This window comes from Borostomias antarcticus (genome assembly GCF_949987555.1).
Source record: "Borostomias antarcticus genome assembly, chromosome: 18".
NCBI lineage: Eukaryota > Metazoa > Chordata > Actinopteri > Stomiiformes > Stomiidae > Borostomias > Borostomias antarcticus.
Genome location: NC_140251.1, coordinates 8,031,216 through 8,054,837, shown reverse-complemented (window position 1 = coordinate 8,054,837; position 23,622 = coordinate 8,031,216). Strand labels below are relative to the sequence as shown.

The following is a 23,622-nucleotide window of genomic DNA, read 5'->3' as shown; positions in this document are numbered from 1 at the left end:
AGCACTTAGCATGTATAGCACTTAGCTTTTAGCAATTTATACCCCCGGCACAGGGGCAATTCTTATCTACTCTAATGCTGCCCCAGATTGATTTGTGTAAAACGTGTACAAACGAGACTTGAGACGATGGTCTAGCGCTGTTCTGGGTTCCCTCCAGCTGCCGCCCTGCAGTAAGTCCTTCCAGGAGGCCCAGACAGAGCTCAACCACTCGGCCGCTGAGCTGAACCACTCGGCCGGGGAGGTGGTCCACTCCTCCAGGGGCACCAGCAGCCAGCTGGCCGTGGCCTCGGGGAAGTTCAGCGAGGACTTCGACGAGTTCCTGGATGCTGGGATCGAGATGGCGGGACACACTCAGGTAACGTCCCCCCCGCTGTTGTCACCCCCCCCCCCCGTGAAAATAGGAAGTGACACAAGTTAGGCTGAGCCTTCATTGGGAAAGCCTGTGAGGTAGTCGGTCATTGAATGCTTATTCATATTGTTCTTTCACTTTAGCACTTAAGTTATTTTGACACCTTCAGTTTGACACATGGTTGTCCCCAGGAGCTCCAAGTAGTCAGATGTGATGATGTAATATTAGATGGTGTTCTGGTTCTGGTTATTGTGCTCATTATCTTAAAGAGATTGTCTGGGAAGGGACTTGATGCACCATGACACCTGGCCCTTAATCAGGCTTAATGAAGGAGCGGGGGGTTTGGTTGGGTGAGGTGGGCAGCATGGTTACATTGCAATCATTTACCTGACGCTTAAAGAAAGCGACTTGACAATTATTGCATTTAACACTACTCCCCAGACCTCATGAGTCTCATGAGGAGTCTCCTTTCTTAACAAGTGACTATAAGAGCATAATCTAGTGCTAAAGCCAAAGCGCAAGAATAGCAAACTAAAAATACAATAGGTGCTTAAGAGGGAGGATCCTGGTTGTACTTCCTGAAGAGGTGAGTTTTGAGCCTGCGGCAAAAGGTGGGCAGTGACCCCGCTGTCCTGACATCAGTGGCAGTTCATTCCACCTCTGTGGGGCCAGGACAAAGAAGAGCTGTGACCTTGTCGATCGACCACAGGGGGCATCGGGAGTGAGGTAGTTGACTCCCATCATCACTTCGAAGGCAAAGATAACTGTTGCTTGTATATGCAGAAGCTTTTTACCTAGAACGATGCAAATCGATGTTACAGTGTTGTCATGTGCCTGCCGACATGTCTGACTCGTCATCTTGTGACTTTGCAGTGTCAGGAGGACCAGATCCAGGTGATTGGTAACCTGAAGAACATCTCCATGGCGTCCAGCAAGTTGCTTCTGGCTGCCAAGTCTCTCTCCGTGGATCCAGGAGCCGCCAACGCCAAGAACCTGCTGGCCGTCGCCGCCAGGTGAGACCGCCCACCGCTGACCAGCACGCAGGGGGACGGGGCGGACGATGTCTCTTCTGACAAACTACATTACATTACATTACAGTCATTTATCCAAAGCGACTTACAATAGTTGCATTTAACGTAGGAAAAGTCAATGTATTACTACTTTGCAGGACAAGTGCATCTCCTTTCTAAAACAAGTGACTAAGAGCATGAGCTGAAGGCAAAGTGCAAGAAGAGTAATCTAAAATACAATAGGTGCATAAGAGGGAGGATCGGTGTTGTACTTCTTGAAAGGTTGAGTTTTGAGCCTGTGACGAAAGATGGGCAGCGACTCTGCTGTCCTGACGTCAGTGGGCAGTTCGTTCCACCACTGCGGGGCCAGGACAGTGAAGAGCCTTGACCGTGTAGATCGACCGCAGGGACTAGCAGAGTGCACAGCGCTAGCAGACTAGTACAGAAATGTTTCAACATCTCGACCAGTTTCCTGTCAGAGCTTCCCGTGTTCAAGCAGCAGGGGATCTGGGAGACTACAGTACGCTGCTGGGGCTCAGTGTCCCTCCAGGCTGGTGGTGATGCAAGTGGGCTGACTGACAGAGAGAGGAGAGAGACAGAGAGACAGAGAGAGAGAGATCGAAAGGGAGGGGGAGAGAGAATGGAGAGAGAACGAGAAAGAACACGGAGAGAGAGAGAGAAAGAAAGAGAGAGCGAGAGAGACAGAGAGAAAGAGATTGAAAGGGAAGGAGAGAGAATGGAGAGAGAGAAAAGATAGAGAACAGAGAGAGAGAACGGGGTACAGAGAATGTGGAGAGAGAAAGAGAGAGGACAGAGTGAGAGAACGGGGTAGAGAGAATGTGGAGAGAGAAAGAGAGAGGACAGAGTGAGATGGAGCGAGAGAGAGAGAGGGAGAGAGAGAAAGAGAGAAAAGTAGAGTGAGAGAGTGGGTAGAATCCCCCTGGTGGAGGATGGTTGGCAGATCGTCCCGCTGGGCGTTGGGCCTCACTGCCTTCCCTCCCTAATTAGGGAGACGGAAGCATGGCTGGAGCTTGTCTGCTCACCGAGCCTGAACACAGACCCAACACTCCTGCACTGTGTGTCACTATCGTCTCTGCTCAGCCAGACTGAACACAGACCCAGACTGAACAGACTGAACACCTGTGCTGTGTGTTACTGTAGACCGTCACTGGGAGTCGGGTTCAGCCATGTGTGTATAAAGTGTGTGTGTATGTGTGTGCGTGCGCGTGCATGCGTGTGAGTGCGCGTGTGTGACAGTACTGTAGGTGTGTGAGTAGCCCAGGTTGCGTGTGTGCAGAGAATGAGAGGGTTAAAAGGTCGGTGCTGCTGCTCCTGTGTTTCAGAGCGGTGACAGAGAGCATCAACCAGCTGATCACGCTGTGTACCCAGCAGGCACCGGGGCAGAAGGAGTGTGACAACGCTCTGAGGGAGCTGGAGGTAGCTCCCTACCGAACTCTACACTGTTCGCCATCAGTCCAGGCCACTTACAAAACTATTTTTCAGTCCACATCAACTAATTTTGTTCACTGTAAAAGCAAAGTTGTACCGTTCTGGTGTTGGTTAAAAGCTCATATGTTTGTCATGTTTGGGTATTGACATAATGTACTGTATGCCAAGCAGTGCCTGTCTCCATGAGGAATACTAGCCTCGTCACATACAATACTTCCACTGTGAGTCACTGGAGTCACTTCGGCCCACGTCTCCTCCTCCTCCTCACCTCCTCCTCATCCTCCCCTCCTCCCCCTCTCCTCCTCCTCCTCACACAGAGTGACATTTATATCCAGTCTCGTCTCACCATGGAGACAAGAGGCTGCTCAATTAGTGGCAAGCGGCGTTCAAAACATCCGGCACTACAGCTAATGGCCTCATTATGGGACTGAAGGCTCTTTAATGTCTTCAACTTCCAGATAACATGAGGAATTTGGGGGGACTTTTGGAAGTTAAAGATTTCTCTAGCTTTCTCTTTCTCTCTCTCTCTCTCTCTCTCTCTCCCAGGCTGTCAGAGGGCTGTTGGACAACCCCAACGAGCCGGTCAGCGAGCTCTCCTACTTTGACTGCATCGAGAGTGTCATGGAGAACTCCAAGGTACCGTCCAGCCCCTAAAACAAACCATCCCATGCACCATCTACTTTAACATTGGGGAGGGGGGGGGGGGCATTACATAAAACACAGCTGTCGATCTGCATCTTTCTCTTGCTCCCTGCTGTCCATGTGCAGGTCCTAGGGGAGGCCATGGCGGGGATCTCCCACAACTGCAAGACGGGCGATGTGCCGGCGTTTGGCGAGTGTGTGGGCGTGGCCTCCAAGGCCCTGTGTGGGCTGACGGAGGCGGCCGGACAGGTGAGATCTGGTTCTGACTGGTTCTGGGTCATCTGACTCACTGGGCCCTTCCTCTAAGCTCAGGTCTGCCTGGCCCTCAGCCAAGGCCCCCTCCCAGCTCTGCTTCTCTGCTCACACTGGTCTTAGTCACAGCCTCTCTCTCCTCAGAGGAGGATTAAACTAAAGCAAAGCCTCTATTCTCTCCTCTCCCCCTCTCCTCTCTTCTCTCTCCTCTCCTCTCTTCTCCTCTCCCCATCACCTCTTCTGCTCTCTTCTCTCTCCTCTCTTCTTTCTGTTCTCCTCTCTCCCTCCTCTCTTCTCTTTCCTCTCCCCTTGTCTCCTCTCTTCTCCTCTCTCCTCTCCTCTCCCCATCTCCTCTCTTCTCTTTCCTCTCCTCTCATCTCCTCTCTTCTGCTCTCCTCTCTTCTCTATCCTCTCTTCTCTCTCCTCTCATCTCCTCTCTTCTGCGCTCCTCTCTTCTCCTCTCTTCTCTCGCCTCCTCTCCTGCCCCCTCCTCCTCAGGCCTCCTATCTGGTGGGCGTGTCAGATCCGAACAGCCAGTCGGGTCATGAGGGGCTGGTGGACCCTATCCAGTTTGCCCGGGCCAACCAGGCCATCCAGATGGCGTGTCAGAACCTGGTGGATCCCGCCAGCAGCCCCTCACAGGTGAGCAGGCCCATCTGGACCCGCCGGCAAACTGCTCAGCCCTACACTGGCACGGTGTCCGTTCTGGAGACCCATAACTCTCTTATGACTGGAATCAAACGGCCTGTTAAGTTTGAACCGCAACCAAACATCCAATTCCAGGTTTGCCATATGCGCTCTCTCTCTCTTTCTCTCTCTCTCTCTTTCTCTCTCTCTGGAATGTCTCTTTCGTCAAACAGTTTTCCCTGTGTTTGTCTCTGTTTGTTTGTTTGTTTGTTTGTTTGTTAGGTTCTCTCTGCAGCAACGATAGTAGCCAAGCATACCTCAGCACTTTGCAATGCCTGCCGATTGGCCTCATCCAAAACGTCCAACCCTGTGGCCAGGAGACAGTTTGTCCAGTCAGCCAAGGAGGTTGCCAACACCACCGCCAACCTTGTCAAAACCATCAAGGTGAACTCTCCGGGGAGAGAATATCTTCTCCGTTTGCCCTAAGAAGGAATTATGTACTGTATATCCAAAGAATATTTACTGCCTCTGTTTCCAATTTTTTGTGAGCTATTTGTAGTGCAGTTTGTAGGTGCTGCGGCGGCCTGGCTGAAGGAGCTGTCCTGCTGTTTTATTGCAGGCCTTGGACGGGGATTTTTCTGAGGAAAACAGAAACAGGTGCCGCGTTGCTACGACTCCCCTCCTGGAGGCTGTCGACAATCTCTCCACGTTCGCCTCCAACCCGGAGTTCGCTAGTATCCCTGCACAGATCAGCAACGAGGTACGCACGCTTGCGTTTTCAGACGTCTTTCTGTGTATGGTGGTAAGATTGAGAATCTGTCCATGAGCTGGATAGGGCCTTGGCATATCTGAAGCTGTTCTTTGTCGTATCACCAGCTTGTTTTGTTTGTCTGGTTTATTCTTTCTCATGTGTAAGGAACTGAGAAGCTGCACCCACATGTTGATTAAATACGTGTGTGACTGCTGGTTTCACTCCTATAGACACAGAGCTGATGCAGAGAGGTAGAGCAGAATGCCAGAGGAACTGGCTTGTGAGCCAATGATGTGAAATACAGTATTTCTTGATTTCCTCTTTCTGTTAATGTTGGGGAAGAGGCTCATGAGAAACCAGATGGAATTTAATCTAATTTACTACTAATGAGTCTTCACACAGTTTTAAAAGCTTTACGACTATCTGTTGGAGGGCAGTTTTTAACTGTGCTCTCTCTCGGTAAAGCTTTTCTAATCTTCAGCTTGTTCATTTAATTGTTAAGGGAGACGGATAAAGGCTGGAGCTGTTTCTTTGGCTCTGAATACACTTTGATCTCCTGGAGGTCGACAGGGAATAAGAACTGTGAGACCTATTGCTATTCAGCTTCTGCAGGCTCTCACACCTGTGATGTTGTGTTGTCACACTATGCCCCCTGTCCTCCCTTCCTCTCATGCCCTTCTCCTCCCCTGCTTCCTCTCCTTCATCTCCCTCTCCTCGTCTCTTCCTCTCCTTCCTCTCCTCTCATTCCTCTCCCTCTCCTCCTCTCCTTCCTCTCCTCTTCTCTTCCTCTCCTCCTCTCCTTCCTCTCTTCCTCTCCTCCTCTCTTCCTCTCCTTCCTCCCCTCTCCTTCCTCTCCCTCTCCTCCTCTCCTTCCTCTCTTCCTCTCCTCCTCTCCTTCCTCTCCTCCTCTCCTTCCTCTTCCTCTCCTCCTCTCCTTTCTCTCCTCCTCTCTTCCTCCCCTTCCTCTCCCTCTCCTCCTATCTTCCTCTCCTCCTCTCTTCCTCTCCTTCCTCTTCCTCTCCTCCTCTCTTCCTCTCCTCTCTTCCTCTCCTTCCTCTCTCTCTCCTTCTCTCCTTCCTCTCCTCTCCTCCCTCATCTCTGGTTCCTCAGGGCTCGGCATCCCAGGAGCCCATTGTGCGCTCGGCCTGCTCCATGCTGGACAGCTCCTCCCTCCTCCTGGAGACCGCCCGCTCACTCATCATCAACCCCAAAGACCCGCCCACCTGGTCGGTCCTGGCCGGCCACTCCCGCGTCGTCTCTGACTCCATCAAGAGCCTCATCACCTCCATCAGGTGAGCTCCTCTCTCCTCCTCTCTCCTCTCCTCGCCTCTCTCCTCCTCTCTCCTCTACTTTCCTCTCGCCTCTCTCCTCTCTCCTCTCCTCTCTCCTCTCTCCTCTCTCCTCTCTCCTCTCTCCCTCTCTTCTCCTCTCTTCTCTCCTCTCCTCTCTCCTCCTCCTCTCCTCTCTCCTCTCCTCTCTCCTCTCCACCTCTCCTCTCGCCCCTCCAACCTGGACTCCGCACCTCAAGATGTTCCTCTAGATTTGGTGGGCCAGAGTCTACTCTGTGACAAGAATGTCCCAGAGACTAATGCATTTTTGAATGATTTTAAAGTGAGTACTTGCAGGTAGTCTAATCCCAGAGAACCGGGAGGATCAGAATACAAATTCCATTTAGAACAGCATCCTGTTATACTGGAAACAACTCTCGTCACACATATTTCGGGGCGTACCGCCATCGTTGCCTCTCTGCTCTGTATTTGGGTTTGTCTGTGCACCTGCATTAATCCCATCACATTCTTCTTAGACGCACCGGCCTCTATCAATTCTATATAGCAAAAAAATAATTGTTACACATACAGCGGCCCCAAACTTCTTCAAAACCCTGCACCTGTATAGATCCTACATTAGATACCCTGGATCCCCTGACAGGAGGGATATTAGCATGAATGTTTATGGTAATTTATGGCATCTTGAGTTTCCATCTTCCTTGTAATAAGATGAGGGGCGCTGTAAGGCAATGATCCAGATGAGAACCCAGAGGATCTGCTAGGCTTTGCCCGCGTAAAACAGCTGTCTTCCTCAGGGGTGGCAGAGTATCCCTCCTGCCGGCTGGAACAGAAATGTCTTCACTGTTCATTATCGCTCTACCATCACACACACACACACACACACACACACACACACACACACACACACACACACACACACATACATTCACAGCCCCTTGGTTCCATCGTGTTCTGTACCTGACATCTCTCCAGAGACAAGTCTATCGCAAATCTGTCAGACACGCTCGCAGAGATCCAGTACAAAATGATTTTCTGTGCTTGGTGGTGCAGTGAAAATACAGAACTGTGGTAAATTAATACACTAGATGAAAAGTGGGATTTTCGACCCTGTGAATGCACCACATGCAAACTTCATGCAAACTTCTACAGTAAATCCCAGCAGTTAACAGCTGTTCATACAGTACCACTCCTCCACCTCCACCCTCCCGCAGAGTATTGAACCACTCTAATTAGCATCTGAACAGCAGAACCTCCAAAGCTAGAACAATCAAGCCTTTTCAAAAGCACTTGTGATTGGTTTGCAGATCTGTCTGTCTAGAATTCCATCGGAATGTACAGTGCTGCTTACTGACGAATACCCCACTTTTCATGCAGTAATTTGACAGACAGCCCACCAAGCTACTGTCTTTCAAGGACAGCATCACCCCAGTATTCATGGCCGGTCTGTGTCTGTAGGGACAAGGCACCAGGGCAGAGGCAGTGTGACCACTCCATCGACAACATCAACAAGTGCATCCGGGACATCGAGCAGGCCTCGCTAGCCGCCGTAGGCCAGAGCCTTCCCTGCAGGGACGACATCTCTTCTGAGGTACCTTCTTAAAGGTCAAAGGTCAAATGCTGCGGTTCCACCTGAGGAGTTTGATCTTCATTATTTGTGCTGTGCTGTCCCTCAAGGCTTTGCAGGAGCAGCTGACGTTGTCAGTGCAGGAGATCGGCCATCTCATCGATCCCATCACCACGGTGTCCAGGGGGGAGGCGGCCCTGCTGGGACACAAGGTACCGGTCCGTCCGTGTCACCGGGTCTGTCCAGCGCTGGGTCCAGACTGAGTCCTGACCTGACCTTCCCCCTCTCCCAGGTGACCCAGCTGGCCAGCTACTTCGAACCGCTCATCGTGGCGTCGGTGGGCCTGGCGTCCAGGCTCCTGGACCACCAGCAGCAGATGACCATCCTGGACCAGACCAAGACCCTGTCAGAGTCGGCCCTGCAGATGCTCTACGCTGCCAAGGAGGGGGGGGGCAACCCCAAGGTAAATAAGACTAACCCCAACCCCAAGGTAACTAAGACTAACCATAACCCTAAGGTAACTAAGACTCACCATAACCCTAAGGTAACTCTCACCAGCACAATCACTAAGACTAAACCTAACTCCAAGGTAACACTCACCAGCACAATCACAATCACAATCACTAAGACCAACTTTAACCCCAAGGTACAACGCTCGCGAGCAGAATCACAATCACAATCAGATATATTTAGCCAGTTAGGTTTTCATACATTCTAGGGATTTGTTCTAGCCTGGGTCCAGAATTTCGAATCTGCCCACTCTACCGAAGTTGACTGGTTCTTCGTCTGGTGTTGTTACATGAAACAGCTGTTTCTCTGATTAAACAATGATGGGTCCAATGAGCACTGCGAGTTCTAACGATTAGCCAATCAGCGCCAAGATCGGGACTTTGTTCTGGACTGTTGGTGCAGTACACTAATAAATAGCCAGTGATAGACAAGGATCAACAACATGACAATACTGCAAAATAAGGACCAATACAATATGATGTGTTTATATACAATATACAGTTAGGTCCATAAATGTTTGGACATTGACACAATTTCAATCAATTTCAATCATCAATCATTTTGGCTCTGTACGCCACCACAATGGATTTGAAATGAAACATTCAATGCGTGCTTTAATTGCAGACTTTCAGCTTTAATTTGAGGGTATTTATATCTAAATCAGGTGAATGGTGGAATTACAACACATTTAATATGTGGAACCCCCCTTTTAAGGGACCAAAAGTAAAACTAACAATCATAAATCAAATTGTAGATATCACCAGATGCCAGGTATCATCCCTGGTGATGCTCTGCCAGGCCTCTACTGCAACTGTCTTCAGTTCCTGCTTGTTCTTTGGTCGGTTTCCCTTCAGTTTTGTCTTCAGCAAGTGAAATGCCTGTTCAATTGGATTCAGGTCAGGTGACTGACTTGGCCATTGCAGAACATTCCACTTCTTTGCCTTGAAAAACTCTTTGGTTGCTTTCACAGTATGCTTCAGGTCATTGTCCAATGAGTTCTGAAGAATTTGACTGAATATGAGCAGATAATATTGCCCGAAACACTTCAGAATTCATCCTGCTGCTATTGTCAGCATTCACATCATCAATAAATGCAAAAGAACCAGTTCCATTGGCAGCTACATGTATACATGCCCACACCATCACACTACCACCAACATGATTCACTGATGAGACGGCATGCTTTGGATCATGAGCAATTCCTTCCTTCTCAATACTCTTCTCTTCCCATCATTCTGGTATAAGTTGATCTTTGTCTCATCTGTCCATAGGATGTTGTTCCAGAACTGTACAGGCTTTTTTAGATGTGTTATGTCAAACTCAAATCTGCTCTTCCTGTTTTTGAGCCTCACTAATGGTTTACATTTTGTGGTGAACCCTCTGTATTTACTCTGGTGAAGTCTTCTCTTGATTGTTGACTTTGACACAGATGCGTCTTCCTCCTGGGGAGTGTTCTTGATCTGGCTAACTGTTGTGAAGGGGTCTTTCTTCACCAGCAAAATTCTTCTGTCATCCACCACAGTTGTTTTCCGTGGCCTTCCGGGTATTTTGGTGTTGCTGAGCTCACCAGTGTGTTCTTTCTTTTAAAAAAATGCACCAAACAATTTGATTTGGCCACACCTAATATTTTTACATCTCTCTGGGAGGTTTGTTTAGATTTTTCCCGGCCTAATGATGGCTTGCCTCACTGATATACATACAGCTGCCATCATTGGTGTGTGAATGGGTGAATGAGAGAGGTGAAGGCACTTTATTTATTAAATTCAGTCCACTTATCATTCTGTGTTGGTGCTCAGGCCGCCCACACCCACGCCGCCATCGCAGAGGCCGCCCAGCTGATGAGGGAGGCAGTGGATGATATCATGGCAACCCTGAACGAGGCGGCCAGCGAGGGAGGCATGGTGGGGGGCATGGTGGAGTCCATCGCCGAAGCCATGGGCAGGGTGAGCTGAGTGTGTGTGTGTGTGTGTGTGTGTGTGTGTGTGTGTCTTTGTGTTTGTGTGTGTGTGTGTGTGTTTGTGTGTCGCGTCTCGTATTGATTCAGTATTGAAAGTGCATTTTATTTTTCAATACGGGACAATCCGGTATTAATGTGCAAGTGCACATGTGGGCCAAATGCATTATCATCAGTTCAGGAGGTTGAAGAACCAGCCATCAGGATAATCAGATCTGACTGTAGCTCAAATGTATGCTTTTTTATGTATATAGTGCAAAAAATATTCTCGCACGCTCGCATTCAATGTCCCCACCAAAGCTCAAATCAAAAATACGCCCTTGTGCGTGTTTGTATGTGTGCGTGTGTGTGTTTGTGTATGTGTGTTTGTATGTGTGTGTGTGTGTGTTTGTGTGAGTGTTTGTATGTATGCATGTGTGTCCTACAGAAGAGTGTGTGCTGCGGTCTAGGGAAGCTGAGCACCAGAATACTGACCTGCTGCTGTCCCGTGATGGCTCCAGGCGGGTCAGGGCTGGTCAGGGCTGGTCAGGGCTAGTCAGGGCTAGTCAGGGGTAGTCAGGGCGGGTCAGGGCTGGTCAGGGCTAGTCAGGGCTGGTCAGGGGTAGTCAGGGCTAGTCAGGGCTGGTCAGGGCTGGTCAGGGGTAGTCAGGGCTGGTCAGGGCTAGTCAGGGCTGGTCAGGGCTGGTCAGGGCTGGTCAGGGCTAGTCAGGGCTGGTCAGGGCGGGTCAGGGCTGGTCAGGGCTAGTCAGGGCTAGTCAGGGCTGGTCAGGGCTGGTCAGGGCTGGTCAGGGCTAGTCAGGGCTAGTCAGGGCTGGTCAGGGCTGGTCAGGGCTGGTCAGGGGTAGTCAGGGCTAGTCAGGGCTGGTCAGGGCGGGTCAGGGCTGGTCAGGGCTAGTCAGGGCTAGTCAGGGCTGGTCAGGGCTGGTCAGGGCTAGTCAGGGCTGGTCAGGGCTGGTCAGGGCTGGTCAGGGGTAGTCAGGGCTAGTCAGGGCTGGTCAGGGCTGGTCAGGGCTGGTCAGGGCTGGTCAAGGCTGGTCAGGGCTGGTCAGTGCTAGTCAGGGCTGGTCAGGGCTGGTCAAGGCTGGTCAGGGCTGGTCAGTGCTAGTCAGGGCTAGTCAGTGCTAGTCAGGGCTGGTCAGGGCTGGTCAGGGCTGGTCAGGGCTAGTCAGGGCTGGTCAGGGCTGGTCAGGGCTGGTCAGGGCTGGTCAGGGCTAGTCAGGGCTAGTCAGGGCGGGTCAGGGCTGGTCAGGGCTAGTCAGGGCTGGTCAGGGCTGGTCAGGGCGGGTCAGGGCTGGTCAGGGCTAGTCAGTGCTAGTCAGGGCTGGTCAGGGCTGGTCAGGGGTAGTCAGGGCTGGTCAGGGCTGGTCAGGGCTGGTCAGGGGTAGTCAGGGCTGGTCAGGGCTGGTCAGGGCTAGTCAGGGCTGGTCAGGGCTAGTCAGGGCTGGTCAGGGCTGGTCAGGGCTGGTCAGGGCTGGTCAGGGGTAGTCAGGGCTGGTCAGGGCTGGTCAGGGCTAGTCAGGGCTGGTCAGGGGTAGTCAGGGCTGGTCAGGGCTGGTCAGGGCTAGTCAGGGCTGGTCAGGGCTGGTCAGGGGTAGTCAGGGCTGGTCAGGGCTGGTCAGGGCTGGTCAGGGGTAGTCAGGGCTGGTCAGGGCTGGTCAGGGGTAGTCAGGGCTAGTCAGGGCTGGTCAGGGCTAGTCAGGGCTGGTCAGGGCTAGTCAGGGCTGGGAGAGTATCTGGCGCTCGTTAGTCAGATGAGGGTGAGGTCCTGGACTCCCCTCCCCGGGGATCTGTCTCAGTCTGGGTGGTCGAAGCCGGTTCATATTTGGTTCCCGTGCTCGCTTTATCGTGCTCTGCACCTGTGTTTTCAGCTAATGAATGTTGTTTGTACTTCAACGAGAAACAGTTGTATTTATGTCGACTAGATTGATATGTTGATTGAAGCCAATGGGTTGACCTCCACAGCTGGGAGAGGGCTCTCCCCCCGAGCCAGAGGGGTCCTTCGTGGATTACCAGACCACCATGGTGAAGTTCTCCAAGGCCATCGCCATCACCGCACAGGAGATGGTGAGCGAGATACGATAACACAGTATCCCACCTCCTTAATACAGGATATTTGATTAGTTTGTACATTTCCTGTGTGTCACTGTGGTGTCGTGTACATGGCTGTGCAGTGATGCTGTGTGTGTGCGCGTGTGTCCCGTCTCCAGATGACCAAGTCAGTGACATGTCCTGAGGAGCTTGGCGGTCTGGCGTCGCAGGTGACGGTGGACTACGGACAGCTGGCTCACCAAGGCCGCCTGGCGGCCGTCACTGCCGAGCCTGAGGAGGTGAGAGGTCACTTGAACGGCGCTGCAACTGACCCCGTTAAGACAGGATGCTCTGTCGACACACGGTGTCGTTCATTCCCCGGGTCTGCGCTACCTCAGGCGCCACTTTAGTCGAGTCTGAAACGTCAGGATCCAGAAATATCCGGAATTCGATTTGCATTTGCTTTTGGAGACACAATCATGCAGACACGATGCTCAAGCCCTTGATAGGATGCATCTTCCTGGCAGCTCTACTCGACAGTGTGAGATCAAACCGCGATGCGTTCGCACCTCTCCAACTTCCGTTTCTCTCTCCCCCTCTCTCTCCACACCCACGTAGACTGCGCTGAAACCCTGTCTCGGAGAACGCACTCTTATCAATACTCTTTACATAACCAGTTGCTGGAAAACCTGGTTCCCATGGCGACATTGTACCCCCACAAGCCTAGAAGCCTATTGCTGGTAATGAAGTGCCACCCACCCATGAATCTGTGCCAGGAAATTAAAGGTGTAGTGATGCCATCAATCCCTCTCTCTCCCCGCTAGAAACCAGCTTTCTGTCCCCCAGGCAGATAAACGCTAGTTAGTCTGAAGAAGTGAGGCACTGGCTGGCATGTGGACATAGATGGATATAATGGATGGCTGACTGGACCAGCCGACTGACTGACTGACTGACTGACTGACTGACTGACTGACTGACTGACTGACTGACTGACTGACCGACCGACCGACCGACCGACCGACCGACCGACCGACCGACCGACCGTCTGACTGACTGGCCGACTGACTGATTGACTGACTGACTGACTGACTGACCGGCAGACTGTTCTTCGCTGGCTGACCGGCAGACTGTTCGTTCCAGGTCGGGTTCCAGATCCGGACGCGGGTCCAGGAGCTGGGCCATGGCTGCATCTACCTGGTTCAGAAGGCGGGGGCCCTGCAGGTCAGCCCCACGGACAGCTTCTCCAAGAGGGAGCTCATCGAGTGCGCGCGCGCCGTCACCGAGAAGGTAGGACAGGGTTGGGAGGCTGACGACTGTCAACGTCCCGCTGTTATCTTCTGCACAGAGGGAAGAAAGTGTCTCTCTCTCTTGCCTCCACCCTATTCTCTCTGCTTCCCTGTCGCAGCGCTGTTGTAGTGTACGCCGTACCATGCTGAGAGCTTTTGTAAAGAGGGAATTCGGTGCAGAATCATCTTGCGGGATAAGGGCTCATTAAGTTAGCGTTCTCTAGCACGGTGCTGCATATAACGTCTGAAATCCCTAGCTACTACTGTGAACCCTAGAGCTGGGAGCTGGGACTGGGAGAATAGTGTGTGACCATGTGTTCCATGTTGTAGATGGTACTGCTTGTCCTTAACATAAATTATTTAACTTTATCAGTGCATTTTCCAACTCATTGGAGTAATGGGGACGGACCAATTTCTCCTCCCTATAACCCTAGCAGGAGACATCTCTGCATCTCAATTAGTCATGCATTAGAATTTCCCTTCCCCAGTGTAATAGTGAGCTCAGTGGTTCATATCAGACGGCCGTGATTTGCGGCCTGCCGCGTATGGAGACCGAGTCCTCCGTCTCGTCCGGATGCCTCTCTCATGACGGGTCGTCCGTTAGCGAGGGATGGCGCACAGCCAATCTGGGAGAGAGCTCAGAGGCGCAGAGTCCGAATCGTCGTCTTAATGTGTTTGTACAGCAGTAGCAGTAGGCCCGGAGCTAATATATCCTCTCTCTCTCTCTCTCTCTCTCTCTCGCTCTCTCTCTCTCTCTCGCTCCTCTCTCTCTCTCCCTCTCTCTCTCTCTCTCTCTCTCTCTCTCCCTCCCTCTCTCCTCTCTCTCTCCCTCTCTCTCCTCTCTCTCCCCCTCTCTCTTTCTCTCTCTCCCTCTCTCAATGTGTTTGTACAGCAGTAGCAGTAGGCCCGGAGCTAATATATCCTCTTTCTCTCTCTCTCTCTCTCTCTCTCTCTCTCTCGCGCTCTCTTTCTCTCTCTCTATCTCTCTCTCTCTCTCTCTCTCTCCCTCTCTCTCCTCTCTCACTGCCTGTCATGCTGATTCAAAGCGTTGGTTTAATGAGGGTTTTGTACAAAAGTCCAAACAATGGAGGAAGATCAGAGAGAGTTTCCTAACTGTGTCGCGCCGCTGGGTGGGAGGTCGATATCCGAAGGCTCCGGTGTTGAGTCTGAGTGGTGCGTTGTGTGGATAACTGGTATCTGGAGGTTCTGGTGTTGAGTCTGAGTGGTGCGTTGTGTGGATAACTGGTATCTGGAGGTTCTGGTGTTGAGTCTGAGTGGTGCGTTGTGTGGATAACTGGTATCTGGAGGTTCTGGTGTTGAGTCTGAGTGGTGCGTTGTGTGGATAACTGGTATCTGGAGGTTCTGGTGTTGAGTCTGAGTGGTGCGTTGTGTGGATAACTGGTATCTGGAGGTTCTGGTGTTGAGTCTGAGTGGTGCGTTGTGTGGATAACTGGTATCTGGAGGTTCTGGTGTTGAGTCTGAGAGGTTCTCCTGTGCAGGTCTCCATGGTGCTGTCTGCACTGCAGGCGGGTAATAGAGGCACCCAGGCCTGCATCACGGCCGCCAGCGCCGTGTCCGGGATCATCGCTGACCTGGACACCACCATCATGTTCGCCTCCGCCGGGACGCTCAACCCAGAGAACGAGGAGTCATTTGCTGACCACAGGTTAGAGGACCAGGTTAGAGGATAGAAACCAGGCAGAACCAGGGAAGAACCAGGACAGGATCAGGAGAGGACCAGGGAAGAACCAGGAGAGGATCAGGAGAGGACCAGGGAAGAACCAGGACAGAACCAGTGAAGGATCCGGGAAGAAACAAAGCAGAACTAGGGAAGGACCAGGAGAAGACCAGGACAGGACTGGGGCAGAACCAGGACAGGACCAGGACAGGACTGGGGCAGAACCAGGACAGGACTGGGGTAGGACCAGGACAGGACCAGGACAGAACCAGGACAGGGAGGTTTGGTTAGCTCAGCGGCTCTGATGTCTCAGGACATACAGACCTAACTAATAGAGATGAATACATACCTACAGTAACTAATAGAGATGAATACAGACCTACAGTAACTAATAGAGATGAATACAGACCTAAGTAATAGAGATGAATACAGACCTACAAAAACTAATAGAGATGAATACAGACCTACAGTAACTAATATAGATGAATACAGACCTAACTAATAGAGATGAATACATACCTACAGTAACTAATATAGATGAATACAGACCTAGCTAATAGAGATGAATACATACCTACAGTAACTAATATAGATGAATACAGACCTAACTAATAGAGATGAATACATACCTACAGTAACTAATAGAGATGAATACAGACCTCACTAATAGAGATGAATACAGACCTACAGTAACTAATAGAGATGAATACAGACCTAACTAATAGAGATTAATTCATACCTACAGAAACTAATAGAGATGAATACAGACCTACAGTAACTACGTAATAGAGATGAATACAGACCTACAGTAACTACGTAATAGAGATGAATACAGATCTACTAATAGAGGTGAATACAGACCTAACTAAAAGAGGTGAATACAGACCTAACTAATAGAGGTGAATACAGACCTAACTAATAGAGGTGAATAAAGACCTAACTAATAGAGGTGAATGCAGACCTAACTAATAGAGGTGAATACAGACCTAACTAATAGAGGTGAATACAGACCTAACTAATAGAGGTGAATGCAGACCTAACTAATAGAGGTGAATACAGACCTAACTAATAGAGGTGAATACAGACCTAAATAAAAGGATTACGGCAGGTCAAATCGACTCGCTCCTTCACAGGTAAGGAACGAAGTAAGCCTAGAGGGAGAGGATTTTCTACAGCACGTGTGTGTGTGTGTGTGTGTGTGTGTGTGTGTGTGTGTGTGTGTGTGTGTGTGTGTGTGTGTGTGTGTGTGCGGTGTCTCCCCAGGGAGAGCATCCTGAAGACGGCCAAGGCTCTGGTGGAGGACACCAAGCTGCTGGTGGCGGGCGCGGCCTCCAGTCAGGAGAGGCTGGCCAAGGCTGCACACTCCTCCGCCAAGACCATCACCCAGCTGACCGAGGTGGTCAAACTGGGGGCCACAAGCATGGGCTCCGACGACCCTGAGACGCAGGTACACACACACACACACACACACACACACACACTGAGACGCAGGTACACACACACACACACACAAACACAGGTACACACACACACACACACGCTGAGCCGCAGGTACACACACACACTGAGACTCAGTTACATTAGTCTGACTCAACGGATGTAGGTTTTGGCAATAAACCTTGTCATTCATTGTCACACTGCCCAATCAGTGGCGAGCACCAATCAGATTCGATCCAGACTATTTTGCAAGAGCACCGTCGCTGCGTCCGGGGCTGGCTCCGCCCAAGACGACTGTGATTGGTTTAAAGAAATACTGAGTTTTTCCCCCCCTATTGCAGAATGGTAATATGTCCAGCCAGACCTGTCTCTGGCGCTGGCACAGCATAAACCAAGTGGGTCTGGCTATGCGAGACTACAGGTACACAAACACACTGAGACGCAGGTACACAAACACACTGAGACTACAGTTACACAAACACACTGAGACTACAGTTACACAAACACACTGAGACTACAGTTACACAAACACACTGAGACTACAGTTACACAAACACACTGAGACGCAGGTACACAAACACACTGAGACTACAGTTACATAAACACACTGAGACTACAGTTACACAAACACACTGAGACGCAGGTACACAAACACACTGAGATGCAGGTACACAAACACACTGAGACGCAGGTACACACACACACTGAGACTCAGGTACACTAACACACAGTAGTGGGAGAGAAAAAAAGCATAGGAAGGAATACATGTTCCTCACTCTGATAAGATAGTGACTATTATGACTATTAGACCTCAACAATGCACTTTTACTGGATCTCTCATCATTCTTTGCACTGTAGTTTGCTTTTTTTGTAGTCATATCCTCTGACACACACATACACACACACACAAGCACACTGTACTCTTTCCCGTCTGTGGACCTCTCCCTCCTCCAGTCAGTCAGAGGGGTCCCTGCAGGTGAGGCTGATAATACCCGCTGGGGTCAATACTGTCCTCTAGTGACTCTGATCAACCTACGCGCTGGCCGTTGTGTTGTACCGATTTGAGCTCCCACCCTTCTCCCACCTCCACCTCTCTCTCTCTTCTTCTCTGTCTCTCTCCTCCTCTCTCTCTCTCGTTCTCTCTTCATCCCCCTCTCTCCAACCTCCACCTCTCTCTCTCTTTCTCTGTCTCTCTCCTTCTTTAACTCCTTCTCTGTCCTCCTCCTCTCTCTCCTCCTCTCTCTCCTTCTCTCTCTCTTCTTTTTCTTTCTCTCTCTCTCTCTCTCCTTCTCTCTTCATCTCTCCTTCTCTCTTCATCTCTCCATCTCCTCAGGTGGTTCTGATCAACGCGGTGAGGGACGTGGCCAAGGCGCTGGCTGAGCTCATCGGCGCCACCAAGTGCGCATCTGGCAAGCCGGCAGACGACCCCTCCATGTACCAGCTGAAGAGCGCTGCCAAGGTGAGGCTTCTCTTGTGAGGCGGGCAGCTGTGTGCGTGCTTTCCCTGCGTGCCTGATTCCACCTGCAGATGATCACTGAGGCCAAGATGGCACCGTATTATGGCGCCGCGCTACGAGCTACTCTCTCGTTGTTATTTTTTTGTGTTATATATCACGTCCTTCCTATGTAAAATACGTTACCGGAGCATTTAATCACACTCCACTTTGTCATTAAAGAAGGCACATTTATGCTAATTTCTGGTTGGGGTTTGGCGGGCGTAATAGGGGTGGGGTTTAATTAACATCTTCAGTTTCATTGGCTAATATTCTCTAGTTTCAGTAGAGCCACCGCCCATAAATAAACCAGCGTGGCTCCTCTTTGTTTACTCGACCACGTTACTATGGCATAACTCGATCATGAACTCGTTTGTGGAGGACTTTTGGGATGATGAAAAGTGCTCTGATTCTGAAACTGACGACGACATCTGATCTTATCTGATTTCAACTCCAATGAGAGTTTGTGTTCTGGTGATGAGGACGAGGACAATGGCACCGACTTTTGACAATGATTTCAACGCGAGGCTCAGACCAGAGGATGCACGCTTCACATACCACGATGCAACAAATCGAAAAAAGCGAACTTCTTGCGGCCCCTCTGATGGAGCATGAGTTACTGGCTGCTAATACCCTGTTCCAGTAAAGAACAGGAAAGAGATGGACCTTCTAGGACTGGTCTTCCGGTATGTTTAGACAGCTAGACTAAATACTGGTAAGGCAGAAGTGGAGGAACTCGGTCACAAATGCAGAACCTTACAGCACGTTCAGCGCTGTGGGCTCGGACCACCGAGTGGTTTCCATGAGGGTGAGGCTGAGCTTGAGGGTCCCCAAGCCAAACCTGAAGACCCGGCATGACTGGAAGACATTCTCAGTGAGACTTGACCTCCAGGCCAGATAGACAGTGGAGGTGAGAAATCGCTTTCAACTGCTGGACGTGGAGGAAGGTCCTAATGCAATGTACGATCGGTTTGTAGCAGCACACATGGAGGCAACCAGGGACTGTGTGCCAGTGGTGGAGAGGACCAGAGCTTCCTCATAGTCCAGGCATCCAGAGGTTGTAGCTGCACAGGAAAGAGTTAAGGCTCACCGACGTCTTGGCCAAGAGAAGACTGTGGGGAATGAATGAGGCAAAGCAACAGTTCTTTGATACCTACGATAAGATCAGAGAGGAGGAGCTGATGGAAAAGGTGCGGAGGATGGAGGCAGCCCGAGGGGAGCAACGATACAGTAAGGCCTGGAAGATCATTAACAAGATGAGTGGACAAAAAAGGGCAAGTCGCAGGTAACAGCCCAGTGGAGAGGGAGAACACTTGGTTCACTCACTTCAGGAACATCCCAGGCATCCACCCGACAGTGGAAGAAGCCGAGGAGGAGATACCTGCGGTCCTCGAGAATCTCAATATTGACAATGGCCCGTTTACAGCTGCGGAGCTCTCCAGGGTGAAATCCACTCTGAAGCAGGGAAAGAGTGCTGGGCCAGACTGCATTCCCCCAGAGGCCTTTAAGAACTGCAACCTTGATGATAGCATCTTGGACATCTGCAACCTGGCTGCCCTAATGAAAAATAACAAGCCTGATATATGATATTTCTCCAACATCATCCCAGTGCCTAAATCCGGGGATCTCTCAAAGCCCAAACTACCGTGGTATCAGCCTGACCTGTATCATTGCAAAGATGTACAACCGCATGATACTTAACAGGCTGTGGAGTGCCATCGACCCACACTTGAGAGACAACCAGAATGGCTTTCGAGAGGGGAGGTACACAGTAACTCAGATCTTGGCCCTAAGGAGGATCATCGAGGAGGTGAATTGATTTGATTTGAGGTGAAGAACATGGCTGCTGTGCTGTGTTTTATTGATTTCAAAAAGGCATTTGACTCAATACACAGAGGTGTCATGATGAAAATCCTTAAGGTCTATGGTGTTCCCCCCAATTTACTTCAGCCCATTGGGACCATGTATTCGAACGCAAGGGTTGTGGGTGGGAACAGTGAGGATTTTGACATCATGGCGTGAGTGTTACAAGGGACACCCTCGCACCTTCCTCTTTATAATAGTCCTGGACTACGCACTGCGGCAATCCAGGGAAGGGAGGATCATGGCTTCACTATAACACCTAGGGGGTCGAGAAGGTATCCCGCTGTAGTCCTAACAGACCTGGACTACGCTGACGACATCAGCCTGATATCTAACCATGTGAAGCAAGCACAAGAGCTCCTGACCAGAGGGGAAAATAAATATGCCAAGGTGGGTCTTGGACTGAATGCCAAGAAAATTGAGGTCTTGGAACATCTGCCCCTGATAGCTGAAGGTTCTGCTTGAAGACTTCAAATACCGGGGCTCTTGGGTCAACTCAATGGAACAGGACCTCAAAGTTAGGAAGGCGCTCACATGGAGAGCTCTAAACAGCATGAGCAACATGTGGAAATCCAACTTCCCCTGTGAAAATAAGTAGTTCTTCGACACCACCATGGAGGCCGTTGGACCACCGACACCATGGAAGTCGCGAGGACGTCCTACCAAAACATTCGTGGACATAATCAAGATGGATGTGGAAGTGGAGACCACGATGAGATCGCCAGGTGTATGGAGGACCGGGATAACTGGAGACGAAGATGGGAGGCCCGTCTGTGGACGACCCGATGATGATGATGATGACAATGAAGTTTGAACTTGAAATTGAACTTGAAATTTAATGAGGTAGAGCAATGGTTGTCCAATGATCGTAGGTTCGATGGTTCGAATCCCGGCTCCTCTTGTCCACATGTCAAAGTGTCCTTGGGCAAGACACTGAACCCCAAATTGCTCCCAATGAACAGCTTGCAGCCATTGCTGTGTGTATGTGTGTGTGAATGGGTGAATGAGAGGCCACTGTAAAGCACTTTGGATAAAATCTCTATATAAGTGCAAACTATTTACCATTTACCCTGCTTACCTAGCTTTGGTACAGGAAAGAGCCACACAGAGATACCCGACACAAGGATATGCAGCCAGGTATCTGAGAGATACTACAGTATCTCTGTATCACAGCTGTGTGTTCCAGTGCCATCCCATTTCCTGACAGATACCACCATCTTTATCGCTCCCTGTCTGTCATCTGTGTGTGTGTGTGTGTGTGTGTGTGTGTGTGTGTGTGTGTGTGTGTGTGTGTGTGTGTGTGTGTTTGTGTGTGTCTGTGGTTACTCGTGATTGTCACAGCCATTGTGTGTGTTGTGCGGTGTGTCGCTATGTTGTGACTGTATGACTGGAGAGAGGCCCCTACTCTGTCAGACACTCCGGACATGGCCTGACCGGGGTTTTTACCAAGGCTGCACCAAACCTGTCTGCCTTGTCCAAAACCTGTCTGCCTGGTCTAAACCTGTCTGCCCTGTCCCAACCTGTCTGCCCTGTCCAAAACCTGTCTGCCTGGTCTAAACCTGTCTGCCCTGTCCCAACCTGTCTGCCCTGTCCAAAACCTGTCTGCCTGGTCTAAACCTGTCTGCCCTGTCCAAACCTGTCTGCCCCATCCAAACCTCTCTGCCCTGTCCAAAACCTGTCTGCCCTGTCCAGTTCCCCTGCCCTGACCCTGGTGTAAGCACTGACTGACTGTTCCACAAACACTTAGTGGACAGAGTGCTACTTAGATATAGTGTTCTGCCAGCGTGACCAGAGCTTCCCTTTTAAAGGCTTTAGTTCCTCTGTCACTATTCATCTTCATACAGTAGGCACGTGCATGTTAACATGTGTCTGTTACATGCATGTTACTCTGTTATGTGCCTGTTACTCTGTCTGTTACATATGTGTTAATTTGTTATATGCATGTTACTCTATCTGTTACGTGCATGTTACTCTGTGATGTGCATATTACTCTGTTAAATGTGTGTTACTCTGTCAGTGACATGTGTGTTACTCTATCTGTTACATGTGTGTTACTCTGTTACACTACATGTGTGCTAGTCTGTTACATGTGTGTTACTCTGTTACATGCATGTTACTCTGTCTGTTACATGCATGTAACTGTCTGTTATGTGCATGTTACTCTACCTGTTACGTTCAACTAGTTTTAAACTCTCGTGCGAGGGGCATCAGGGACCACCCATGGAAGCTGCTGGTGTTGACAGATTGCTGTCATTCCTCCAACAACATACGGCAACCTCTGCACTGGACTCTCTCAAACCCCCCCAGTGCTCATGTCGCTGGAACATGCTCTCCACCACACCGTCTGTCTGTTACAGAGAGCTGTGCTTGAATATGTACAGTATTACTACTGCCGTGGAAGACGGTTCTGGTATGACTAGTGAAAGACTGTTATTCTAGCAATGGCTGCTGGTACGACTAGTGAGACCGTTATTCTAGCATGGCTACCACGAGGCCCCACTTATTCTGGTGGAGTTACACAGCTCCCTCTGCTGGCCTGTTTTTTTTACTCTTGGTGTGATCCTCAAGTCTTCATTCTCCCTTTCGCTCTCTTTACCCAACCCTCCTTCCTATCTCCCCCTCTCTCTCTCTCTCTCTCTCTCTCTCTCTCTCTCCCTCTCTCTCTCTCATTCTCTCTCTCTTCCTCTCTCTCTCTCCCTCTATCTCCCTCTCTCTCTATCTCTCTCTTTCTCTGTGTATGTGTGTGTGTGATAGGTCATGGTGACCAACGTGACGTCACTTCTGAAGACGGTCAAGGCAGTGGAGGACGAAGCCACTCGCGGGACGAGGGCGCTGGAGGCCACCATCGAGTGCATCAAACAGGAGCTGACGGTAAGCCACCCTGACAGGCTATAACGTCTCCCCCCTCTGTCCCTGACAGGCTATAACGTCTCCCCCCTCTGTCCCTGACAGGCTATAACGTCTCCCCCCTCTGTCCCTGACAGGCTATAACGTCTCCCTCCTCTGTCCCTGACAGGCTATAACGTCTCCCCCCTCTGTCCCTGACAGGCTATAACGTCTCCCTCCTCTGTCCCTGACAGGCTATAACGTCTCCCTCCTCTGTCCCTGACAGGCTATAACGTCTCCCTCCTCTGTCCCTGACAGGCTATAACGTCTCCCCCCTCTGTCCCTGATAGGCTATAACGTCTCCCTCCTCTGTCCCTAACAGGCTATAACGTCTCCCTCCTCTGTCCCTAACAGGCTATAACGTCTCCCCCCTCTGTCCCTGACAGGCTATAACGTCTCCCCCCTCTGTCCCGGCAAGACGCTATGACTCTATGGGGCCGGCTAGCTGTGTCTCACTGCGGCTATAATGCTGCATCTTGTATCTAACCTGTTGGGGGAAGGAGGGGGGGTGGGGGGGGGCGCTGAGTTCTATTCAACTCCGCCCCACCCTCTCTC

At 50.7% G+C, this 23,622-nt stretch overlaps 1 protein-coding gene across 1 annotated transcript in view; it reads left to right on the top strand.

Annotated features, from left to right (window-relative positions):
• Nucleotides 1-23,622, top strand: part of tln2b (talin 2b) — a gene marked incomplete at its 3' end in the record, with an annotated part of 72,236 nt that overhangs the window by 36,010 nt on the left and 12,604 nt on the right. The window contains exons 28-47 of the mRNA XM_084452618.1: nt 158-355; nt 1,223-1,362; nt 2,703-2,796; nt 3,355-3,444; nt 3,577-3,699; nt 4,201-4,344; nt 4,612-4,773; nt 4,949-5,089; nt 6,191-6,372; nt 7,825-7,957; nt 8,044-8,145; nt 8,226-8,396; nt 10,240-10,386; nt 12,360-12,461; nt 12,605-12,724; nt 13,566-13,712; nt 15,211-15,377; nt 16,653-16,836; nt 18,160-18,285; nt 22,936-23,052. Of these exons, the coding sequence (XP_084308744.1) occupies nt 158-355; nt 1,223-1,362; nt 2,703-2,796; nt 3,355-3,444; nt 3,577-3,699; nt 4,201-4,344; nt 4,612-4,773; nt 4,949-5,089; nt 6,191-6,372; nt 7,825-7,957; nt 8,044-8,145; nt 8,226-8,396; nt 10,240-10,386; nt 12,360-12,461; nt 12,605-12,724; nt 13,566-13,712; nt 15,211-15,377; nt 16,653-16,836; nt 18,160-18,285; nt 22,936-23,052 (2,790 nt within the window). The remainder of the gene's footprint in view (nt 1-157; nt 356-1,222; nt 1,363-2,702; nt 2,797-3,354; nt 3,445-3,576; nt 3,700-4,200; nt 4,345-4,611; nt 4,774-4,948; nt 5,090-6,190; nt 6,373-7,824; nt 7,958-8,043; nt 8,146-8,225; nt 8,397-10,239; nt 10,387-12,359; nt 12,462-12,604; nt 12,725-13,565; nt 13,713-15,210; nt 15,378-16,652; nt 16,837-18,159; nt 18,286-22,935; nt 23,053-23,622) is intronic.